The sequence below is a fragment of the Dendrobates tinctorius genome, unplaced genomic scaffold (assembly GCF_039654945.1).
Source record: "Dendrobates tinctorius isolate UK_male_01 unplaced genomic scaffold, ASM3965494v1 ptg000095l, whole genome shotgun sequence".
In the NCBI taxonomy this organism is placed as follows: Eukaryota; Metazoa; Chordata; class Amphibia; order Anura; family Dendrobatidae; genus Dendrobates; species Dendrobates tinctorius.
In genome coordinates this window covers 20,899,081-20,923,795 of record NW_027361763.1, presented here as the reverse complement: position 1 = coordinate 20,923,795, position 24,715 = coordinate 20,899,081, and the positions used below count along the sequence as shown (strand labels likewise).

At 47.7% G+C, this 24,715-nt stretch overlaps 1 protein-coding gene across 1 annotated transcript in view; it reads left to right on the top strand.

The window, feature by feature from the left end:
- Window positions 1-24,715, top strand: part of LOC141098814 (vomeronasal type-2 receptor 26-like) — a 63,385-nt gene that overhangs the window by 29,285 nt on the left and 9,385 nt on the right. Inside the window, exon 3 of the mRNA XM_073586790.1 lies at window positions 21,993-22,116. Coding sequence (XP_073442891.1) covers window positions 21,993-22,116 — 124 coding nt within the window. The remainder of the gene's footprint in view (window positions 1-21,992; window positions 22,117-24,715) is intronic.

The following is a 24,715-nucleotide window of genomic DNA, read 5'->3' as shown; positions in this document are numbered from 1 at the left end:
CCTGCAGCTACGTCTGGCTGTAGGACGCTCAGCGTGCGTCAGTGCCTCACACATATTTTTATTTGAGTGCAGCTCATTTTTTCTTCTATTAGTGTGCATCCATCCATCTCCATCTACGGTGGTTGCAAACACTATATAGGAGTACACAGCGGAGCCTTTCTGCAGCCTGTCAGTGCCAGTGCCCACTTAGCTGCACTGTTGACGGCTGTCTGAGAGGCCTCTGACTGTGTGTGAGTGCAGCTCACGCAGAGTAGAGTGTCCTGCAGCTACGTCTGGTTGTAGGACGCTCAACGTGCGTCACTGCCTCACACATATTTGTCTTTGAGTGCAGCTCATTTTTTCTTCTCCTATTAGTGTGCATCCATCCGTATCCATCAACATTGGTTGGTTGCAAACACTATATAGGAGTAGATAGAGGAGCCTTTTTTTCTGGCTTGTGCCCTGCCGGCGCAGCCAGATTAGTATTACCCAATTTTTTTGGAGCCTCATCTTTTGCATTGTAGGTTACCTGCCTGCATTGTAATAGCTCCAAAAAGTTGGTGATACTATCAGTTTCAATTCTTTGTTCACATACTTTGAGTTTGTTTCCAACAAAGAAACCACAAAAAAAGTTCACCAAACACTACATTTGGAACTTGTGTAGGCCACATCAGCTCCTATTAAAGTCTAGTCCACACACACACACTTCATAAAATTAGTGTTTCTTGTACCTGTAACCAGCTGTTCAGGAATAAGCACACTAAGGCCCCCCTTTGTACTTTTTTGCCTATCTTAAGCAGTCTTGCAAGATGAAGAAGGCAGGGAGTAAGGCGCATGGGCGTGGGCGTGGAGTTTCAGCAGGGAGAGGACGTGGGGATTCTGCAGGGAGAGGACGTGGGGATTCTACAGGTAGAGGACGTGGGGATTCTGGGCCTGCTGCGGGCACCAGTGGATCAGCATCCCCCAGTTTTAGCAGGCAACAGTCCTTTATGCGCAGCTTTGTAGGACCTCAACGTACCCCACTGCTGCGGGAGGAACAAATTGAAGCCGTTGTCGGATGGATGGCAGCTAACGCATCGACTTCAATTACTTCCGCATCCTCTCAGGGTCAGAGCACCGAAGAGCAACCATCTGTCTCTTCACCACCTGCCAAAGTGCCCAGGCAGTCAGAGAGACATGGACAGGAGCCATCACAGTCTCTACTTCTGTTCTCGGAATCTGTTGGCTTGGAAAGAGGGGGCCAGCCAAGCAGCATTCCTGAATGTGAAGAAGAGGGAGTATGCAGTGATGCGCAACTTCTTTGTCCCTCTGAATCTGAAGAGGCGAGTGGGCCAGTGCCTATGGTCAGCACACCTCAGTACGCATCAGATGATGACGAGACTCAGTTGCCACTTTCTGGTGCGTACGGTGCTGGCGAGACAACCCCGGAGAAGCAGCTGTTTGAAGAGGGGAGGGAAGATGATGAGGTCCTTGACCCATCATGGCGTGAGCAACAGGAAGGTGGTGGGAGCAGCTCGGAGGAAGAAATTCCCCTACCGGCCAAAACAGGAGGCAGAGGGAGGGGGAAGACTTGGTTGCCTGTACCCTCCACTTCGGCACCCGTTAGGAGCATTCCTCCTTCCAAAGGCAAACCGGGCGCTCACAAGAGTTGCAGTGCGTGGTCCTTTTTTGACACAGTTGCAGATGACATTTGCTTTGTCAAATGCAAGCTGTGTCATCAGAGAGTCAAAAGAGGGAGAAATGTCAGCAACCTCAATACCACAAATATGTGGAAACATGTGCGCACCAAGCACGAGTTGGAGTTGCAGAGACACCCTGAAGACGTAGGCCAACGTACAGCACCACCTACCACCTCTTCAGTTCGTGTTGGGCCCTCTTCCTCCAGCTCACACACTGCTGGTTCGGCTTCCTCACAGGATCGCCAAGGAAGAACCTCTGCCACTGTTGTCCGGAGACCCTGTCACCCATAGCAGCACGTTCCCATCCATCACAGCCATCGGTAGCACAGGCATGGAATAAAAGGCGCCCTTACTCGGCAAACCATCCCCGAGCACAGTCTCTGAATACTGGCATTGCCAAACTTCTGGCAGTTGAAATGCTGTCATTCAGGCTGGTGGACACTGACACCTTCCGGGACTTAATGGCATTGGCAGTCCCCCAATACAACGTGCCCAGCCGCTTTTATTTCAGCAGGCGAGCCGTCCCTGCCCTGCAGAAACATGTTGAGGGCAAAATAAAACATGCGCTACTAAACGCCGTTAGTAGCAAGGTCCACCTGACCACCGATGCGTGGACCAGTAACCATGGACAGGGACGATACCTTTCCCTCACTGCCCACTGGGTCAATGTTGTGGAGCCGGGTACGGATCTGGAGAGTGGCGCTGTACGTGTTCTTCCAACGCCACGGATTGCAGGACTCCAGTCTGTACACATAGACTCCTCCTCCTACTCAAGTTCCTCAGAAACAGCAGAGCAGGAGCCTGTTACGACCGATATGAGCACAGCCGTGGCCAAACGTCAACAGGCTGTACTCAAATTAATTTATTTGGGGAATCGAAGCCACACAGCGCAGGAGCTCTGGAATGCTATCAAGCTGGAGAGCGATGTGTGGTTTGGGCCAGCGAATCTCCAGCCGGGCTTGGTAGTGTGTGACAATGGCCGAAATCTGGTGGCAGCTCTTGGCCTAGGCAACCTCACACACATCCCATGTCTGGCACATGTTCTTAACTTGGTCGTGCAGAGCTTTCTGAGGGACTATCCGGATCTTGCTGCACTGTTGCACAAGGTCCGCATAGAGTGCGCTCACTTGCGACGTTCCAGCACGGCAAGATCGCGCCTCGCTGCTCTGCAGCGACGATTTGGCCTTCCGGAACATCGCATCATATGTGACCTACCCACCCGGTGGAATTCAACGTTACATATGTTGGAGCAGTTGTGTGAGCAGCAGGCAGCAGTCATGGAGTACCAGCTGCATCAGGCGCAAACAAGTCGCACTGTGCGCCGTTCACACTTCAGCACCATTGAGTGGGCCTCTATGAAGGACATCTGCCTCGTTTTGCATGCCTTCGATGAATCCACGCGGATGGCGAGTGCAGATGATGCACTAGTCAGCATGACTGTCCCCCTTATCTGCCTGCTTCAACAAACACTGCAAGCACTAAGGGATGAGGTTTCAGAAGAGGTGGAGGATGAGGAGTCCCAAATGCCATCTGCTTCTGGACAGTCTGCGCTACGTGTTTCCTCACAAAGGCCTAGGCTGGGGACACTTTGTGAGGAGGATGAGGAGGAGTCGATGGAGGAGGAAGACATCTCTCCAGAGGAGGGAGGTACACAAACCTCTACTCAGTATGTACAGCGAGGGTGGGGTGATGCAGAGCAGGCCGAGGTCACGCCTCAAACAGGGGACAGCGGTTCTTTGGCAGTTGGGAGTCTGCAGCACATGGTTGATTTTATGCTGCAGTGCCTGAGAAACGACCGCCGCATCGCCCACATTCTCGTCTCGGCTGATTATTGGGTGTACACCCTCCTAGATCCTCGCTACCGGGACAGCGTACAAAGGCTCATACCAACGTTGAACCGGGAGCGTAAAATGCGGGAGTACGAAGAGTCACTGGTGCAGTCCATAATGTTTTCCATTCCACCCGACAGCATTGTTGCTAGTGCTTTACAAAGCAGCTCTGTGCATCGAGGCAGTGGAGGAAACTCTGCACAAAGAGGGAGCAGAGGCAGCGCCGCAGCACAAGGCAAGACCACTATGGCCCAAATGTGGCAAAGTTTTGTGTGTCCACCACAATTGTCTACACCATCAGCGACGCCTCGAGTCAGCAGGAGGCAACGCTTCCGTCAGATGGTGTCAGACTACATGTCTTGCCCTGTCGCTGTACTCCCAGATGGCTCTTCCCCCTTCAAGTTTTGGGTCTCTAAGCTGGATACATGGCCAGAGCTTAGCCAGTATGCATTGGAGGTGCTGGCTTGCCCTGCTGCCAGTGTATTATCGGAACGTGTCTTTAGTGCCGCAGGTGGTGTACTAACAGACCGTCGCACGCGACTATCTTCCGATAATGTTGACCGGCTGACTTTTCTGAAAATGAACAAGGCCTGGATCTCCAAAGACTTTGCCATTCCTCTTACAGACTAAATTAGTGGTTGGCAACTGTATCCAGGTCTGCTGGTGTGTTCATTTTTCTACCACCTGAACTATAATCCCTTTGCTTCAACACAGCCAGTTGTCGCTCAGATGTGTCGTCTGCACAGAGAAACACACTAGCTCCTGTGTTAGTGGGGTTCAGTAATGCCAGCTGATCCCCTGCTGTGTGGACGGCAAAGTCACCAGCTCCATCAACATTCAAATCACTACTGATTTTTAACCGTGCCCAACTTAGGTCTCTGGCTCCACTGTCTCTACTATTTCCCCTGACCTCCAACCCCGCCATCTACATCTCTGAAGTGGTGTCAGCACAATCTACACTTGTTCCTGTGTTCCTGTGGCTCAGTCCCATCAGTTTATCCCCTGATGTGTGTCCGGCAAGGTCTCCTGCTCTGTCCACATTCCCATAACCAGTAGTGGGAATGAGGACAGAGCTGGCGAACTTGCTGGACAAACATCAGGGGATCAACTGACGGGACTGAGCACCAGTAACACAGGAACAAGTGTAGATTGTGCTGACGCCACTTCAGAGATGTAGCTGGCGGGGTTGGAGGCCAGGGTAAATAGTAGAGACAGTGGAGCCAGAGGCCTAAGTGGAGCATGGTTAGAATCAGTAGTAGTCCACAACCTCCATAAAAACCGCTGCCCATTGGCCTCTGCATGCGGCATGCGTAATCCTGGGCTCCAACAGCGTCAGTTGGTGTTCAGAAGTGTCGTCTCCACAGAGCCAAACACATTCGTTAGAGTGTTAGTGGGTTTCAGCACTGCCAGCTGTTCCCCTGCTGTGGAGATGGCAAGTCTCCTGCTGCCTTCACCTGCCAAAATCCAGTAGGCCCCAGCCTGCTCCTCGCCTAATCCTGGGCTCCAACAGCGTCAGTTGGTGTTCAGAAGTGTCGTCTCCACAGAGCCAAACACATTCGTTCAAGTGTTAGTGGGTTTCAGCACTGCCAGCTGTTCCCCTGCTGTGGAGATGGCAAGTCTCCTGCTGCCTTCACCTGCCAAAATCCAGTAGGCCCCAGCCTGCTCCTCGCCTAATCCTGGGCTCCAACAGCGTCAGTTGGTGTTCAGAAGTGTCGTCTCCACAGAGCCAAACACATTCGTTCAAGTGTTAGTGGGTTTCAGCACTGCCAGCTGTTCCCCTGCTGTGGAGATGGCAAGTCTCCTGCTGCCTTCACCTGCAAAAAATACAGTAGGCCCCAGCCTGCTCCTCGCCTAATCCTGGGCTCCAACAGCGTCAGTTGGTGTTCAGAAGTGTCGTCTCCACAGAGCCAAACACATTCGTTAGAGTGTTAGTGGGGTTCAGCACTGCCAGCTGTTCCCCTGCTGTGGAGATGGCAAGTCTCCTGCTGCCTTCACCTGCCAAAATCCAGTAGGCCCCAGCCTGCTCCTCGCCTAATCCTGGGCTCCAACAGCGTCAGTTGGTGTTCAGAAGTGTCGTCTCCACAGAGCCAAACACATTCGTTCAAGTGTTAGTGGGTTTCAGCACTGCCAGCTGTTCCCCTGCTGTGGAGATGGCAAGTCTCCTGCTGCCTTCACCTGCCAAAATCCAGTAGGCCCCAGCCTGCTCCTCGCCTAATCCTGGGCTCCAACAGCATCAGTTGGTGTTCAGAAGTGTCGTCTCCACAGAGCCAAACACATTCGTTAGAGTGTTAGTGGGGTTCAGCACTGCCAGCTGTTCCCCTGCTGTGGAGATGGCAAGTCTCCTGCTGCCTTCACCTGCCAAAATCCAGTAGGCCCCAGCCTGCTCCTCGCCTAATCCTGGGCTCCAACAGCGTCAGTTGGTGTTCAGAAGTGTCGTCTCCACAGAGCCAAACACATTCGTTAGAGTGTTAGTGGGGTTCAGCACTGCCAGCTGTTCCCCTGCTGTGGAGATGGCAAGTCTCCTGCTGCCTTCACCTGCCAAAATCCAGTAGGCCCCAGCCTGCTCCTCGCCTAATCCTGGGCTCCAACAGCGTCAGTTGGTGTTCAGAAGTGTCGTCTCCACAGAGCCAAACACATTCGTTAGAGTGTTAGTGGGGTTCAGCACTGCCAGCTGTTCCCCTGCTGTGGAGATGGCAAGTCTCCTGCTGCCTTCACCTGCAAAAATCCAGTAGGCCCCAGCCTGCTCCTCGCCTAATCCTGGGCTCCAACAGCGTCAGTTGGTGTTCAGAAGTGTCATCTCCACAGAGCCAAACACATTCGTTAGAGTGTTAGTGGGGTTCAGCACTGCCAGCTGTTCCCCTGCTGTGGAGATGGCAAGTCTCCTGCTGCCTTCACCTGCCAAAATCCAGTAGGCCCCAGCCTGCTCCTCGCCTAATCCTGGGCTCCAACAGCGTCAGTTGGTGTTCAGAAGTGTCGTCTCCACAGAGCCAAACACATTCGTTCAAGTGTTAGTGGGGTTCATCATTGCCAGCTGATCCCCTGCTGTGGAGATGGCAGTCTCTCCTGCTGTCTCCGCATTCCAAAGACAGTAGGCCTCTGCCTACACCCTCCTATTTCCTGGGCTTCAACTCAGCCAGTTGTAGCTCGGAAGTGCCGTCCACATGGAAAGAGATACTTGCTCCCGTGTCTCAGTGGGGTTCAGTAACGTCAGCTGATCCCCTGCTTTGTGGATGGCAGTCTCTCCTGCTGTTACCTAATTCAAAATACAGTAGGCCTCTGCCTACACCCTCCTATTTCCTGGGCTTCAACACAGCCAGTTGTAGTTCGGAAGTGCCGTCCACACGGAAAGAGATACTTGCTCCCGTGTCTCAGTGGGGTTCAGTAATGTCAGCTGATCCCCTGCTGTGTGGATGGCAGTCTCTCCTGCTGTCACCTCATTCAAAATACAGTAGGCCTCTGCCTACACCCTCCTATTTCCTGGGCTTCAACACAGCCAGTTGTAGTTCGGAAGTGCCGTCCACACGGAAAGAGATACTTGCTCCCGTGTCTCAGTGGGGTTCAGTAACGTCAGCTGATCCCCTGCTGTGTGGATGGCAGTCTCTCCTGCTGTCACCTCATTCAAAATACAGTAGGCCTCTGCCTACACCCTCCTATTTCCTGGGCTTCAACACAGCCAGTTGTAGTTCGGAAGTGCCGTCCACACGGAAAGAGATACTTGCTCCCGTGTCTCAGTGGGGTTCAGTAATGTCAGCTGATCCCCTGCTGTGTGGATGGCAGTCTCTCCTGCTGTCACCTAATTCAAAATACAGTAGGCCTCTGCCTACACCCTCCTATTTCCTGGGCTTCAACACAGCCAGTTGTAGTTCGGAAGTGCCGTCCACACGGAAAGAGATACTTGCTCCCGTGTCTCAGTGGGGTTCAGTAACGTCAGCTGATCCCCTGCTGTGTGGATGGCAGTCTCTCCTGCTGTCACCTCATTCAAAATACAGTAGGCCTCTGCCTACACCCTCCTATTTCCTGGGCTTCAACACAGCCAGTTGTAGTTCGGAAGTGCCGTCCACACGGAAAGAGATACTTGCTCCCGTGTCTCAGTGGGGTTCAGTAATGTCAGTTGATCCCCTGCTGTGTGGATGGCAGTCTCTCCTGCTGTCACCTAATTCAAAATAAAGTAGGCCTCTGCCTACACCCTCCTATTTCCTGGGCTTCAACACAGCCAGTTGTAGTTCGGAAGTGCCGTCCACACGGAAAGAGATACTTGCTCCCGTGTCTCAGTGGGGTTCAGTAACGTCAGCTGATCCCCTGCTGTGTGGATGGCAGTCTCTCCTGCTGTCACCTCATTCAAAATACAGTAGGCCTCTGCCTACACCCTCCTATTTCCTGGGCTTCAACACAGCCAGTTGTAGTTCGGAAGTGCCGTCCACACGGAAAGAGATACTTGCTCCCGTGTCTCAGTGGGGTTCAGTAACGTCAGCTGATCCCCTGCTGTGTGGATGGCAGTCTCTCCTGCTGTAACCTCATTCAAAATACAGTAGGCCTCTGCCTACACCCTCCTATTTCCTGGGCTTCAACACAGCCAGTTGTAGTTCGGAAGTGCCGTCCACACGGAAAGAGATACTTGCTCCCGTGTCTCAGTGGGGTTCAGTAATGTCAGCTGATCCCCTGCTGTGTGGATGGCAGTCTCTCCTGCTCTCACCTAATTCAAAATACAGTAGGCCTCTGCCTACACCCTCCTATTTCCTGGGCTTCAACACAGCCAGTTGTAGTTCGGAAGTGCCATCCACACGGAAAGAGATACTTGCTCCCGTGTCTCAGTGGGGTTCAGTAATGTCAGCTGATCCCCTGCTGTGTGGATGGCAGTCTCTCCTGCTGTCACCTCATTCAAAATACAGTAGGCCTCTGCCTACACCCTCCTATTTCCTGGGCTTCAACACAGCCAGTTGTAGTTCGGAAGTGCCGTCCACACGGAAAGAGATACTTGCTCCCGTGTCTCAGTGGGGTTCAGTAACGTCAGCTGATCCCCTGCTGTGTGGATGGCAGTCTCTCCTGCTGTAACCTCATTCAAAATACAGTAGGCCTCTGCCTACACCCTCCTATTTCCTGGGCTTCAACACAGCCAGTTGTAGTTCGGAAGTGCCGTCCACACGGAAAGAGATACTTGCTCCCGTGTCTCAGTGGGGTTCAGTAATGTCAGCTGATCCCCTGCTGTGTGGATGGCAGTCTCTCCTGCTGTCACCTCATTCAAAATACAGTAGGCCTCTGCCTACACCCTCCTATTTCCTGGGCTTCAACACAGCCAGTTGTAGTTCGGAAGTGCCGTCCACACGGAAAGAGATACTTGCTCCCGTGTCTCAGTGGGGTTCAGTAATGTCAGCTGATCCCCTGCTGTGTGGATGGCAGTCTCTCCTGCTGTCACCTCATTCAAAATACAGTAGGCCTCTGCCTACACCCTCCTATTTCCTGGGCTTCAACACAGCCAGTTGTAGTTCGGAAGTGCCGTCCACACGGAAAGAGATACTTGCTCCCGTGTCTCAGTGGGGTTCAGTAACGTCAGCTGATCCCCTGCTGTGTGGATGGCAGTCTCTCCTGCTGTCACCTCATTCAAAATACAGTAGGCCTCTGCCTACACCCTCCTATTTCCTGGGCTTCAACACAGCCAGTTGTAGTTCGGAAGTGCCGTCCACACGGAAAGAGACACTTGCTCCCGTGTCTCAGTGGGGTTCAGTAATGTCAGCTGATCCCCTGCTGTGTAGATGGCAAAGTCTCCTGCTGCCTACACAGTCGTACCACTACTGATTTTTAACCGTGCTCCAATTAGGCCTGTGGCTCCACTGTCTCTCGTATTTCCCCTGTCCTCCAACCCCGCCAGTTACAGCTCCGAAGTGGCGTCTGCACAATCCACACTTGTTCCTGTGTTACAGGTGTTCAGTCCGGTCAGTTAATCCCCTGATGTGTGTCCGGCAATGTCGCCTGCTCTGTCCACATTCCCATTATGGGAATGTGGACAGAGCAGGCGACATTGCCGGACACACATCAGGGGATTAACTGACCGGACTGAACACCTGTAACACAGGAACAAGTGTGGATTGTGCAGACGCCACTTCGGAGCTGTAACTGGCGGGGTTGGAGGACAGGGGAAATACGAAAATCAGTGAAGCCACAGGCCTAAGTGGAGCTTGGTTCAAATTAGTAGTCTACAACCGATCTTAAAATTTCTTCAATGCAGCCTCAGCCTGCTCCGTGCTTGTCCCTGGGCTTCAACACAGCCAGTTGTTGCTCGGAAGTGCCGTCTTCACAGAGTAAAACACTAGCTCCTGTGTTTGTGGGGTTCAGTAACGTCAGCTGTTCCCCTGCTGTTTTGATGGCAATCTGTCCTGCTGCCTCCCAATTGACAGCACATCAGGCCTCAGCCTGCTAAGTGCTTGTCCTGGGCTCCAACATCACCAGTTGCTGCTCATAACTGACTTTGGCACGGGTACTCCCTCCTGCCCGGCTTGGTTCCAGCCCTGCCTGCTGTTTCCGGGAAGTGTCAATGTCAGTTTGCCACCCCAAGTTGCCATGTCGTGTTGCGGTTGGGTTAGCCGAGGCTAGGGTGCCAGCAGTTTAGGTGCTTCCTATGTGGACTGCGGGTTCTGGTAAGAAAGGCTTGTTCCATAGTGCCAGTAGGACAAGCACCCCCTGTAGGACTGTGTGATTCGGTAACTGCGGCCAGCTTGCGGCATGCCAACTTTGCTTTTCAGGGGTAACTTCTGATACCCCTCCGGGTTCCAGCACCGCCAGCTGGTTCTCGTCAGAGCCTTTGGCCTAGGTGCCTCCATCTCGGTATCCAAGTTCCGGCAACGTCTGCTGGTCCTTGGTAGTGCTTTGTAGCACAGGTACCTCCTGCTTAGTAACCGGGTTCCAGCACCGTCAGCTGGTCCTCGGTTGTGCCATTGGCTCTTATTCCTTCTGCTGCCCCTCCGCGTGCCAGCACTGTCAGCTGGTCCTCGCTATTTCCATTTGCTCTTGCAGCTTCAGCTACCCCTCCGGGTTCCAGCACCGTCAGCTGGTTCTCGTCAGAGCCTTTGGCCTAGGTGCCTCCATCTCGGTATCCGAGTTCCGGCAACGTCTGCTGGTCCTTGGTAGTGCTTTGTAGCACAGGTACCTCCTGCTTAGTAACCGGGTTCCAGCACCGTCAGCTGGTCCTCGGTAGTGCCATTGGCTCTTGTTCCTTCTGCTGCCCCTCCGGGTGCCAGTACCGTCAGCTGGTTCAAGAGGACAAAGAACAGGAAGACAACCACCAAGATGCAGAACAACAAGAGAGAGAAGACAAAGAAGCATAAAAAAAACAAAGCAGAAGAACATTAAGCATAAGACTAATACTCTGAGCAAATGATATTATCTTATTTATAAGCAGAAGAAGACTAAGCAGTGTATGGGGGTGAGTCCGTTCCTCCTCGTGGTGCCCCTGGAAAAGGCCTGCTGCTGCAGGCCAAACTGAACGCGGACAAATCCTGTTGTAAATCTTTTGTGACAGGCAGAACGGAAGGTGTAAACTTCTAACTTTTCTAGATAACAACTACAGGAATGCCTGACACAAACAAGAATATGATGAAGAAGAATAGGAAGAAGATGAAGAAGTTGAATATGTAGAATAATAATTGTTGAATAAGAAGAATATGAAGAATGTAAGAAAAGGAAGAAGAAGAAGAAGAATGTAAAAAAAGGAAGTAGAAGAATTTAAAAAAGGAAGAAGAAGAAGAATGTAAAAAAAGGAATAAGAAGAAGAATGTAAAAAAAGGAAGAAGAAGAAGAATGTAAAAAAAGGAAGTAGAAGAATGTAAAAAAAGGAAGAAGAAGAAGAAGAATGTAAAAAAAGGAATAAGAAGAAGAAGAAGAAGGTAAAAAAAGGAAGAAGAATAAGAAAGAAGAAGAAAGAAGAAAGAAGAAGAAGACATACATGTCTGGCAAAATATAAATGAGGCTAACATAGTCAATATCTTTGTAACTCCTAACATCTTTAAAAAAAAAGTTTAATTCCTGCTATTCCATTTGATTGGGCTAAACCTCTATGGCTTTAATGTCTCCTCCACCTCCCACAATACATTCTACATTATTCTTAGTTGTTTTTCTTCATGTAGAATTAACCTACAAGGAAAGAAAGGGTTTTTTTTAATTCCGATATTTTGGCCCCATTGACTTGCATTGGTTCCCGGTATCGGAATCGGCGATACCGATACTTTTTTTTAAGATCGGCCGATCCATTCCGATCCGATATTTTCAAGTATCGGCTGGTATCGCTCAACTCTAATCAGGGCTCATCAGGGGATACAGATTAGGAGCAGTCCATAATGACATAGCTGTTGGACACAGCCAGAATAAAGTCCTTAATTATAAATAAAGCAAAACACAGATTTCCTTCTTTATTTAAAAATAACAAACACAGTTATACTCACCAAATGCTTATTCCACCAAAGCCCTCGTTCTCCTGTAATAAAACTAAAATTAAAAAACAAAAATATCTTTCACCTCTCCGTTGTTCTGTCCCATGCCGTAATCCATGTCTGGGGGAAAAACAGTTTTCAGCCTGAACAATGCCAAGATACTAGCACGGGGGACATCACTGAGGACACGGCAGTTCAGTCCCGCCGGGAACGGAGCCTCAGTGACCGGAGGTAACCTTGATGATGTCACCGTCAGTCACTGAGGCTTCGCTTGCAGCAGTTCAGTCACCAGTGGTTCTCTGAAATGCAATGTCATTAAACTAGAATTTCTTGATCTCATCATGACTTGTCATTCAATCAGCAGTGCAGAATACTTCCATTGCCCTTGGCACATCTATAATAATAAATGCCCTAAGCAGCTTCCGGTTGTAACAACTTCCGTCCAGTTGTAACCGGTGACGTCACCGCACACCTCTTTCCATGTTAACCCTCAACACACCACTCCTCCTCAACACACACACTCCTCTCACCTTTCACCATCTGCACTCACTCTTTCACTCCACATACGACCCTTTCTCTCACTCCGTCTCTCATACTCACACCGTCATCGCCGCTGATCCACGATCCCCGACATTTTCTTCCGCCGGCACCATCCTGGATCCAGACGTCCTCCACGCCGGTGACATGTTCTTGCGGCGATGCCATTTTAATCGGCGAAATCCCGCGATAGTCAAGATGGCGTCGCCGCAAGAACATGTCGCCGGCGTGGAAAACGTCGGGATCCAAAATGGCGTCGGCGAAATCTCGTGAGATTTCGCCAACGCCATTTTGGATCCCGACGTCGTCCACGCCGGCGACATGTTCTTCCGGCGACGCCATCCTGAGTATCGCGGGATTTCGCCGATTAAAATGGGATTTCCGGCGCTGGCGGAAGAAGATGTCGGGGATCGTGGAGCAGCGGCGATGATGGCGTGAGTATGAGAGACGGAGTGAGAGAAGGGGTCGTATGTGGAGTGAAAGAGTGAGTGGAGATGGTGAAAGGTGAGAGGAGTGTGTGTTGAGGGTTAACATGGCAAGAGGTGTAATGCTATCGCATCCTCCCGATGCGATAGCATCGGGCCATAATCTAGTTTGTACATATTTCCTTTAAAAGCTGCAGCAGACTCAATTAATGCAATTCTAGGGCTTGTGTATCACAAACCTGTAAGATGAGCACACATACCCTTTTGTTTTCTCTTTACTACTTTGATAAGACATTATTGCACTTTAACCTTTTTATCTAATATTAGTAAGTTACCATGTAATGTGTTGTTCATTCTCCTAGTATCTTAGAAGACTACAATTTACAGATCCATTTGGAGAAGATGTTAATTTTAATGAGAAAGGAGAAATGACTTCAATCTATCACATCTTTAATGTGGCATATCTCACCAGCGGAATAATAGCCTACACTGGTGTTGGACAATTCAATGAATCACCTCAAGAAGGAAATCAGCTGACGATCAATAGTCATAAAATAGTTTGGAAAAATTCAGATGTAAATTTTTTCATTGTAATATTACTAAGTAATGTGTGTTCTTTTTGCTCCGTTTTCTAACCCCTTCACCACCTTATGATTTTCCTTTTTTACACTTTCATTTTTTGCATTCCATCTTCCTAAAGCCATAACTTTTAATTTTTCTGTCAATATGGCCATAGGAGGGCTTTATTCAACCACAAAGTGTATTGCAAAGCAGAAAAAAATGTGAAGCTCTGTGAAATTGGAAAAAAGTGCCATTCTACAATTGTTTTGGATTTTTTGTTTACCATCATGGGCGGACATACCGCATGTTCAGCCTCTGGCCACATTGCCCTCAAGTGCAGCGGGCAGGGAGAGATTCCTGCAGCTCCACTGCCTACAAGAGATAATAGCATTGGAGCGGAGCTGCAGAGATTTGCCCTGCTTCCTGCTTGTGCTTCCTCTCACCACAGACAGCAGCACTGCTGGATGACGTCATCACTTAGTGGCCAGTTGAGCCAGAGGAAGGAAGGCATTGGTGATGCTGCGGCTGAGTGTGCGGAGAGGTGAGAGGTGCTGTATGTGTGTGTGCATGCGTAGTGTTGTGGGGGAATGTGCAGAAAGGTGAATGGTGCTGTGTGTGTCTGGGTGAATAGTGGGAGGAGAGGGAAATGAAGAGGCTGATGGGGAAAGGGCAATGATGGTGAGGGAGGAGGAAATGAAGGAAGTGGTGGAATAGGCAAGGATGGGGATGTGGGAGAGGAGGAAATGATGAATGTAGTAGAAAAGGCAATGATGGGGTGGTGGGGGAGGAGGAAATGATGGAGGTAGTGGAGTGGGCAATTATGGGAAGGTGGGGGATGAGGAAATTATGGAGGTGGTGAAATGGGCAATGATGGTGATGGGGAGAAGGCAATGATGGAGGTGATGGAAATGGCAAGGATGGTGGTGATGGAAAGGACAATGATGGTGGTGGAGGGGGAAGGAAATGATGGTGGTGGAAAGGGCAATGATGGGAGAGAAGGCAATGATGGTGGTACTGGAAAAAACAATGATGGGGTGGGGAAGGAGGCAATGATGGAGTTGGTGGAGGAGAAGGCTGTGATGGAGGTGGTTGAAAGGGCAATGATGGGGATGATGGAGAAGGCAATGATGGAGTGGTAGGGGAGAAAGCAATGATGGAAGTTGTGGAAAGGGCAATGATGGGGTGGAGAGGGAAAGCGCAATGATGGAGATGGTGGAAAGGACAATGATGGGGTAGTGGGGGTGAATGCAATGATGTGGTGGTGGAAAGGACAATGATTGTGGTGGTGGAAAGGGCAATGCTCATAAGGACTGACCCTTAATCAGAGGTATTCTTCACCTAGTAGTTATCCCGTAAACTGGGCCATATAAAATACTAATTGGCCAAGAGTTCCACTACCTGGAAAGATCACTAGTCTTAGAGCTTTCCCTCAAAAAAATGGGCTTTTGCAATTAAGTGCACATGAAACAAATAAATAAAAAAGTATAAAGCCACTCAGTCAATAAATATCTAAACATGATCAATGGCTCATAGTCCCCATTGAATGTGGGGATACTGTATCATAATCTGAAAGTCTACAATTAGCATTAAAGAAAACGCATGTCCAGCTCAGACCATAATAGATTACTTATCTGAATCCAGTCCCATTTGGATCGTCCCTACGCGTTTCACCCCCTCCAGATATCAGGGCTCATCAGGGGATACAGATTAGGAGCAGTCCATAATGACATAGCTGTTGGACACAGCCAGAATAAAGTCCTTAATTATAAATAAATCAAAACACAGATTTCCTTCTTTATTTAAAAATAACAAACACAGTTATACTCACCAAATGCTTATTTCACCAAAGCCCTCGTTCTCCTGTAATAAAACTAAAATTAAAAAACAAAAATATCTTTCACCTCTCCGTTGTTCTGTCCCATGCCGTAATCCATGTCTGGGGGAAAAACAGTTTTCAGCCTGAACAATGCCAAGATACTAGCACGGGGGACATCACTGAGGACACGGCAGTTCAGCCCCGCCGGGAACGAAGCCTCAGTGACCGGAGGTAACCTTGATGATGTCACCGTCAGTCACTGAGGCTTCGCTTGCAGCAGTTCAGTCACCAGTGGTTCTCTGAAATGCAATGTCATTAAACTAGAATTTCTTGATCTCATCATGACTTGTCATTCAATCACCCTTGGCACATCTATAATAATAAATGCCCTAAGCAGCTTCCGGTTGTAATGATGGGGATGATGGAGAAGGCAATGATGGAGTGGTAGGGGAGAAAGCAATGATGGAGGTTGTGGAAAGGGCAATGATGGGGTGGAGAGGGAAAGCGCAATGATGGAGATGGTGGAAAGGACAATGATGGGGTAGTGGGGGTGAATGCAATGATGTGGTGGTGGAAAGGACAATGATTGTGGTGGTGGAAAGGGCAATGATGTGGGTGATGGGGAGGAGGAAATGATTGAGGTGATGGAAAGGGCAATGATGTGGTGGGGGAAAAAGCAATGATGGTGTTGGTGGAAAGAGCAGTAGAAGGGGTGGTAGGAGAGGAGGAAATGATGGCAGTGGTGGAAAGGACAATGATGGGAGTGGTGTGGGAAAAGACAATGTTGGGGGTGGTGGGGAAGAAGGTAATGATGGTGGTACTGGAAAGACAATGATGGGAGTGGGGGAGAAGGAGGAAATGATGGAGTTGGTGGAGGAAAAGGCTGTGATGGAGGTGGTTGAAAGGGCAATGATGGGGGTGGGCAATGATGCATTAGTAGGGGAGGAAGCATTGATGCAGGTGGTGGAAAGGGCAATGATGGGGTGGAGGGGGAAAGACCAATGATGGATTTGGTTGAAACGACAATGATAGTGGTGGTGGAAAGGGCAATGATGGGAATGGTGGGTGTTATGAATGGGTCACCAAGGAGGATAGCAGGCCCAGGCTAAGCCACAGAAAAACCAGAGAGGTTGGAAACTAAGTGGATTGCAAACCCCTGATCCTGTCTAGCAGTAGCCGTGGAGTGTACCTACGATGATCCTAGACACCTCAGCACAGCCGGAGAGCTAACTAAGCCTAAAGCAAGAAAGGGGAAATCTAAACTGCCTCGGAGCAGACCCCAATGGAATAGATAGCCACCAAACCTATATTGTCGGTGAGACAAGATGAAAACACAAACGTAGGCAGAAAAATAGACTGAGCAAACGATGGGGCCCACACTGACTAGACAGGACAGGAAAGGAAAGACACTGTATGCAATTATGCAAAAAACCCTGCAAAAAGTCCAACACGTCTGATGCACAAAAACACTGAAGTCGCACGACTTCGCCCACTATATCAGCACTCTGGTATATTCTGAAAACAAAGCAAAAAGAGACCAATATAACAGGGGACAAAGCAAACTGGCACAAGCAGTAACATATGGGTGGTGATTCAGCACACCCCCAGCCGGAGCTGGCTGACCCACACAAAGATGAAATAGACAAAATCAGATCAAATGCAAACAGAATAGCAAATGAATCAATTAGCTGAACCATGCAGGGAAAGAGCAGGAGACATCAGACCTCAGAAGGAACAGGAAGAAAATCACCAGCAGGGATAGAGGGAGTCAGCTGTCCTAAATCTCAATCAGAAATCCCAGATCTCCAATCGTCTTCCTATCATCAGGTGGCAAGCCTCTGTCAATAAGATCAGCTCCACTACCTCCAGTAACCACCAGAGGGAGCCCAGAAAGAGAAATCGCAGCCACTCTGTCAATCTGACCAGCTCCACTACCTTCAGTAAAGCCAGAGAGAGAATTCATAACATGTGGGGGAGAAGGCAATGATGGTGGTACTGGAAAAGACAATGATGGGAGTGGTGGAGAAGGAGGAAATGATGGAGTTGGTAGAGGAGAAGGCTGTAATGGAGGTGGTTGAATGGGCAATGATGGGGGTGATGGAGAGGGCAATGATTGAGTGGTAGGGGGAGAAAGCAATGATGGAGGTGGTGGAAAGGGCAATGATGGGATGGAGACGGAAAGAGCGATGATGGAAGTGGCGGAAAGAACAATGATGGGGTGGTGGGGGAGAATGCAATGATGTGGTGGTGGAAAGGACAATGATGGTGGTGGTGGAAAGGGCAATGATGGGGGTGTTGGGGAGGAGGAAATAATTGAGGTATTAGAAAGAGCAATGATGTAGTGGGGAAAAAGCAATGATGATGGTGGTGGAAAGGGGAATAATATGGGTGGTAGGGGAGGAGGAAATGATGGAGGTGGTGGAATGGGCTATGGTGATAGTGGTGTGGGAAAAGACAATGTTGGGGATGGTGAGGGAGGAGGAAACGATGGTGGTGGAATGCACAATGATACAGGGTGGGGGAGAGGACAAAAATGGGATGCGAGGGGAAGAGTACAATGAGGGGGATTGAGATGGGAGGAAGGGGGACTTATAATGGACTTAGGGGGAGGAGGAGGAAGACATTATAATCACTTATTATGTCTAACACAGTCCCTTAGAATAGAATGTATGTACTTATTATGTATAACACAGTCCCTTAGTATATAGTGTATTCACTAATTCTGAACCATTCTCTCTAGATATATATATGGTGCCATCCCTTATTATATAGCTTCCTCTGCTGTTATATACAGTAGTGTCTGTTACATAGTGTATTCTTGTTAATTTTGTTATTAACAGCACCCTCTTTTATTACATACTCCCCTCTCTTTTTAGATATAAAATGACTGCTGATGGATGAGCCGATGACCAGACAACCAGTCCATCAGCACCTCCATAAGAAAAGAAGCTTTCCCATGCTACATCAGCCATCATTGCATTATACAGCTAACAAGACATGACAGTATGTAATAAAAACAGGGCTCTATACAATCCAATATGTAAGAGACGGCACTGTACATAACAAGAGAGGGCACTGTATAATAAGGGACGGTAATATACATAATAAAGGAGACTATGTAGTATATATACATGTATGTGTGTGGCTATAATATACATATATATTGTAGCGTTCCACACTGTCAGTGTATGGAGTTTACTCACTTTGCAGGTCTTGGAGGTAAACCCTGGGACACTCAGGGTTAAAATGAGTCCATTCGATTTATTATTCACCAGCATGCAGCAGCCTTTACACTGTCTGTTACACATTCAGCTTTACCAAAATTAACACAGTCTCTCACTGACCCCGGTCAGCATAACACTGTTGGTGTCGGCCACACAGGTTCTCGGATCCCTCTTATCTGCAGAGGTATCCCATAAACATCAATACACAGTCTCTTCCTCACAAATACTTCTCACTGACACCGGTCATTACAACTCATGGTTGTCAAGACCATTACCTGTTCGATTGACCACACAGGTTCTCAGATCCCTCTTATCCTCAGAGGTATCCCATAAGCATCAATTCAAATACAGTCTTTCTGACCCCGGTCAGTATAACACAGACTCCGTTCCTTTACCTGTTGGCCACGCAGCTTCTCTGATCCCTCTTATCCACAGAGATATCCAATAAATATCTCTCACTGACTCCGGTAACCATAACTCACGGGTTTCAAGACCGTTTACTCCTCTGGCTCGGACTCGCAAGCACTGCTTCCCTAGGCTATGCAACATCTGGCCTGTAAACATGGGAGCTCTGTCCAGGCTGACAGACTCCCAACACACTCTCGCACATGTGCAACACACTTTCCTTAGATAGGTAACTGGTAGTGGTTACAGCTATCACATGGCTAGTCACATGAACATGACCTAATCACAGATCCTCAAAATTCACAACCACAGACATATACCTTCAGGCAAAACAGGGTACAGTGAGCCCCCCTCACCACGAGCGAGGTAAATGGGTTGCACGACCCTCCCAACTCTCAGAGCTACCCGTAGCCCGGACCCAAATGTGAACAAAAACTACTTAGAACTTACGTACACTCAAGAAAAAACACTCCGGGCTACATCACAGGGAGCTGCCATCCCTGCGATACCTACCTCTCATTAACTATACGGCCATTAGTATCGCTACTATATATATACTGTATATATATAGAGAGAGAGAGAGAGCTTTGTCGCCATTAAAGGAAGGGGGACCCAGACACATTTTTTGCACCAAGCTGTCAGTGTCTGCCCTTGTTTACCATGTTCACTAAATGGTAAAACTGACCTACCAATATGATTCCTCAGATCAGTACAAGTACCAAGATACCCAAAATGTATAAGTACTTTTTATTCAAAGGGAACCTGTCACCTCATTTTGCCGCTATAAGATGTGGCCACTGCCTTTCGGAGCTTATCAACATTCTATAATGCTGTAGCTAAGCCCCTAGTCTGATCTGAAAGAGAAGAAAAACAAGTTTTATTATACTGACCGGGGGGGGCGGTCCGGTCTGGTGGTTGTCACAGGTCCCGGGTTCGGCGTCTCCCATCTTCTTGCGATGTCATCATCCTGCTTGCTTTGTGCTGCACTCCTGTGCAGGCATGCTCACCTGCCCTGTTGAGGGCAGAGCAAAGTGCTGCAGTGCGTAGGTGACGGGAAATGTCAGAGAGGACCAGAACTGGAAGAATTTTCAAAGGAAGAATGGATAAAAATCCCTCAAACAAGAAGTGAAAGACTTTTGGCTGGTACAAAAGGCATTTGCAAACTGTGTTACTTTAAAAAGGGGGTGCTACCAGATACTAACCATGTATGGTGTCCAAACTTTTGCATTAACCCATTTTGCTTTTCATAATTTTAAAAATGTAAGACTTGAATTATGTTTTTATTTCCATAAAAAGGAAATGTGTCATCTTTAATACAAACTTTACGTGTCTCTGTATGTGTGCAACATCATATTAATGAGATAAGCATTGGCTTTCTATTACTGTGTCCAGAAAGGCATCATTTTTATGTGTAACATATAACATTATTTTTATGAATAGGAAATACACATGAAGTCTGGGCTTTGGATGATTAGTAGTTTAGCTCTACATTTACTCTATCATTAGCATTGTTATTTGGTCTTTGCTATGAGTTGTTTAAATTTTTTTCAATACTTAAAGAAGCACTCACTTCTTAGTTTTTATCTTAATATATTGCAATCAGCATATTATACAGCACTGTGTAATTACAATTGCTCATTTTGCCTTTCTACTCAGCTAATTCTTTTCCTTTCTCTGCTCTATGTAGATACAGGAAGTCTCTTTTTTCCCTGCCTGAGTCATTGCCCTCTTGAACTCCTGACCCAACTGCTCCCTCCTCCCCCCTGCCAGGAACTTTTGCAGTGACAAATGATACTGTACAATAAGAATTTCAAAAATAGAGCAGCACTAGGGATGAGCGAGTAGTGAAATACTCGGACTCGCTATACTCGTTATGAGTAGCTCCTAATACTCGGGTACTCGTAACGAGTAGCGAGTACAATGTAAGTCTACGGGAAATGCGAGTAATGGGCTGTGTGTGTGCTGGGCTGGGCAGGGACAGTGCGAAGACTGTGCCGGGCTGTGCGGGACTGTGCTGGCCTGAGCAGGTACTGTGCAGGGACTGTGCTGGGGCTGTGTGGGACTGTGCTGGGCTGTGCGGGACTGTGCTGGCCTGTGCAGGTACTGTGCAGGGACTGTGCTGGGGCTGTGTGGGACTGTGCTGGGCTGTGCGGGGACTGTGCAGGGCTGTGCAGGACTGTGACAGACTGTGAAGGACTGTGCCGGGCTGTGCTGGCTGTGTGGGACTGTGCGGGGACTGTGACAGGCTATGCAGGACTATGCCGGGCTGTGCGGGGCTCTGCTGGCTGTGCGGGGACTGTGCTGGGCTTTGCGGTGACTGTGCGGGGATTGTGCTGGGCTGTGCGGGGACTTTGCGGGGACTGTGACAGGCTGTGCAGGACTGTTCTGGGCTGTGCGGGACTGTGTTGGCGGTGCAGGACTGTGCTGGGCTGTGCGGGGACTGTGTGTCAAATATTGTGAGGTGAGTAGGGAAATACTCGCCAGGATTCGAGTACCGTGAGTACCGCATTACTCGCCGAGTACCGAATCCTAACGAGTATACTCGCTCATCCCTAAGCAGCACAAAAAACATGCAACAAAGTCCAGGTGCAAAGCTCCCAAAGGCATATACCAAACCTTCACAATGCAAAATTCAAGAAACATGTTAAAAAGGAGGTCAATTTTCCCTGTATGACTCATTGCAAAATCCAAGAAACAGGAACAGCACACTGGTAATTCAGCGTGAACAAGAGCTGTTTATTTAGCCCATAAGTGTGATATTTCGGTTCTGAAAGTGAGCTTGAAAAAGGTTTGCTTTCAGAACCAAAATGTCGCACTTATGGGCTAAATGAGCAGCTCTTGTTCACTCTGAATTACCAGTGTGCTGTTCCTGTTTCTTGGATTTTGTAATGATTCATACAGGGAAAATTGACCTCCTTTTTAACATGGTACTTAGAAGGACTCAGCTTGTCAGTTTTTAAACATGGGATGTCATAGACCAAATTGAAAACTGAAGAATATCATGGAATCAAAGTTAAATATTCATAATTTTGTACAAAATTTTTAAATCATTAGCATGAACATTATTAATGATGATTTTACTGCCACATCTCCTTTCTCTGATTTGTACTGTAATAGGTTCCCGTGTCTACTTGCTCTGAACTGTGTCCTCCAGGTTACAAAAGAACTCTAAAGCCAGGACCCCATAAATGCTGCTATCTATGCATGAAATGCTCAGAGGGAGAAATATCCAATGAAACAGGTAAAAAAAATCAACATAAATTGAATAAATGTAATTGATGCAACAGTGTGCTTGCTTTAAAAAGAGGAAAGATGAGTACAACATAATGATAATTTTTATACAATTTTAACTATATGTATCTTAATTAGAAAGCAAAAATATAAATCTAGACAAAACAAACAAAATATTTTTAAAAATGCCCACATTCAGCCAGAATCTGTTCCCTAAGCCAAAATCAATCTATTAGACTGGGATGAAAATGAATACAGCCATGAAAACATAATGAATATCCAATATAGGTGTAAAGGGACATTATCGTACAGTATTCACAATATGGAAAAGGAGCAATATCATAGACATACGCTTGTGATGTATCAAATACGTACATATAACCCTTTCAAATTCATATTTATTGATATATTTTTTAAAAAACAAATTTAGAAAATATAAACCCCAGTGCAAAGTGAAACCTAGACATACAAGTCTGAGAGATGAGACAAACACATACAGGTTTGAGACATTCAGACCATAATTGTCTATAAATCCAATAAAACAAAACCTAGTATGATAAGTAGGTCTCTCCTTTTTGCATGATTTACAATACATAAAAATCAACTAATCTCAAAGCTAAGAATGACAAGTGTACCCAGTGAAGGATGTGGAACAGTATAAAATCCCAAGTCACACCACAGGTGGCCTATGCAGCCTTGAGATATACACTGTACTTGTCCAGTCTGGCCACAGAGGTTGACCCCTACTTGTCGATGTTTTGGCATCCCCGCTCCTCAACATCTCTACCTCAATTTGCCAGTACAGTATGTCCCTAGTTAGATACAGTGGGGCAAAAAAGTATTTAGTCAGTCAGCAATAGTGCAAGTTCCACCACTTAAAAAGATGAGAGGCGTCTGTAATTTACATCATAGGTAGACCTCAACTATGGGAGACAAACTGAGAAAAAAAAATCCAGAAAATCACATTGTCTGTTTTTTTTCATTTTATTTGCATATTATGGTGGAAAATAAGTATTTGGTCAGAAACAAGCAATCAAGATTTCTGGCTCTCACAGACCTGTAACTTCTTCTTTAAGAGTCTCCTCTTTCCTCCACTCATTACCTGTAGTAATGGCACCTATTTAAACTTGTTATCAGTATAAAAAGACACCTGTGCACACCCTCAAACAGTCTGACTCCAAACTCCACTATGGTGAAGACCAAAGAGCTGTCAAAGGACACCAGAAACAAAATTGTAGCCCTGCACCAGGCTGGGAAGACTGAATCTGCAATAGCCAACCAGCTTGGAGTGAAGAAATCAACTGTGAGAGCAATAATTAGAAAATGGAAGACATACAAGACCACTGATAATCTCCCTCGATCTGGTGCTCCACGCAAAATCCCACCCCGTGGGGTCAGAATGATCACAAGAACGGTGAGCAAAAATCCCACAACCACGCGGGGGGACCTAGTGAATGAACTGCAGAGAGCTGGGACCAATGTAACAAGGCCTACCATAAGTAACACACTACGCCACCATGGACTCAGATCCTGCAGTGCCAGACGTGTCCCACTGCTTAAGCCTGTACATGTTCGGGCCCGTCTGAAGTTTGCTAGAGAGCATTTGGATGATCCAGAGGAGTTTTGGGAGAATGTCCTATGGTCTGATGAAACCAAACTGGAACTGTTTGGTAGAAACACAACTTGTCGTGTTTGGAGGAAAAAGAATACTGAGTTGCATCCATCAAACACCATACCTACTGTAAAGCATGGTGGTGGAAACATCATGCTTTGGGGCTGTTTCTCTGCAAAGGGGCCAGGACGACTGATCCGGGTACATGAAAGAATGAATGGGGCCATGTATCGGAGATTTTGAGTGAAAACCTCCTTCCATCAGCAAGGGCATTGATGATGAAACGTGGCTGGGTCTTTCAACATGACAATGATCCAAAGCACACCACTAGGGCAATGAAGGAGTGGCTTCGTAAGAAGCATTTCAAGGTCCTGGAGTGGCCTAGCCAGTCTCCAGATCTCAACCCTATAGAAAACCTTTGGAGGGAGTTGAAAGTCCGTGTTGCCAAGCGAAAAGCCAAAAACATCACTGCTCTAGAGGAGATCTGCATGGAGGAATGGGCCAACATACCAACAACAGTGTGTGGCAACCTTGTGAAGACTTACAGAAAACGTTTGACCTCTGTCATTGCCAACAAAGGATATATCACAAAGTATTGAGATGAAATTTTGTTTCTGACCAAATACTTATTTTCCACCATAATATGCAAATAAAATGAAAAAAAAAACAGACAATGTGATTTTCTGGATTTTTTTTTCTCAGTTTGTCTCCCATAGTTGAGGTCTACCTATGATGTAAATTACAGACGCCTCTCATCTTTTTAAGTGGTGGAACTTGCACTATTGCTGACTGACTAAATACTTTTTTGCCCCACTGTAATTGATACTCAGAAAACCTAAAACAGACAATTATATAGAATCTACTGAGGGGAGTTTCTCAAAGCAGGTCAACACATAATCTATATATATAAAATTGAGTGTATGTATGTGTGTGTGTGTATGTATCAAGCCATGCCCATTCCACATAGCAGGCACAGACCACATCTAGCTCCATTTTG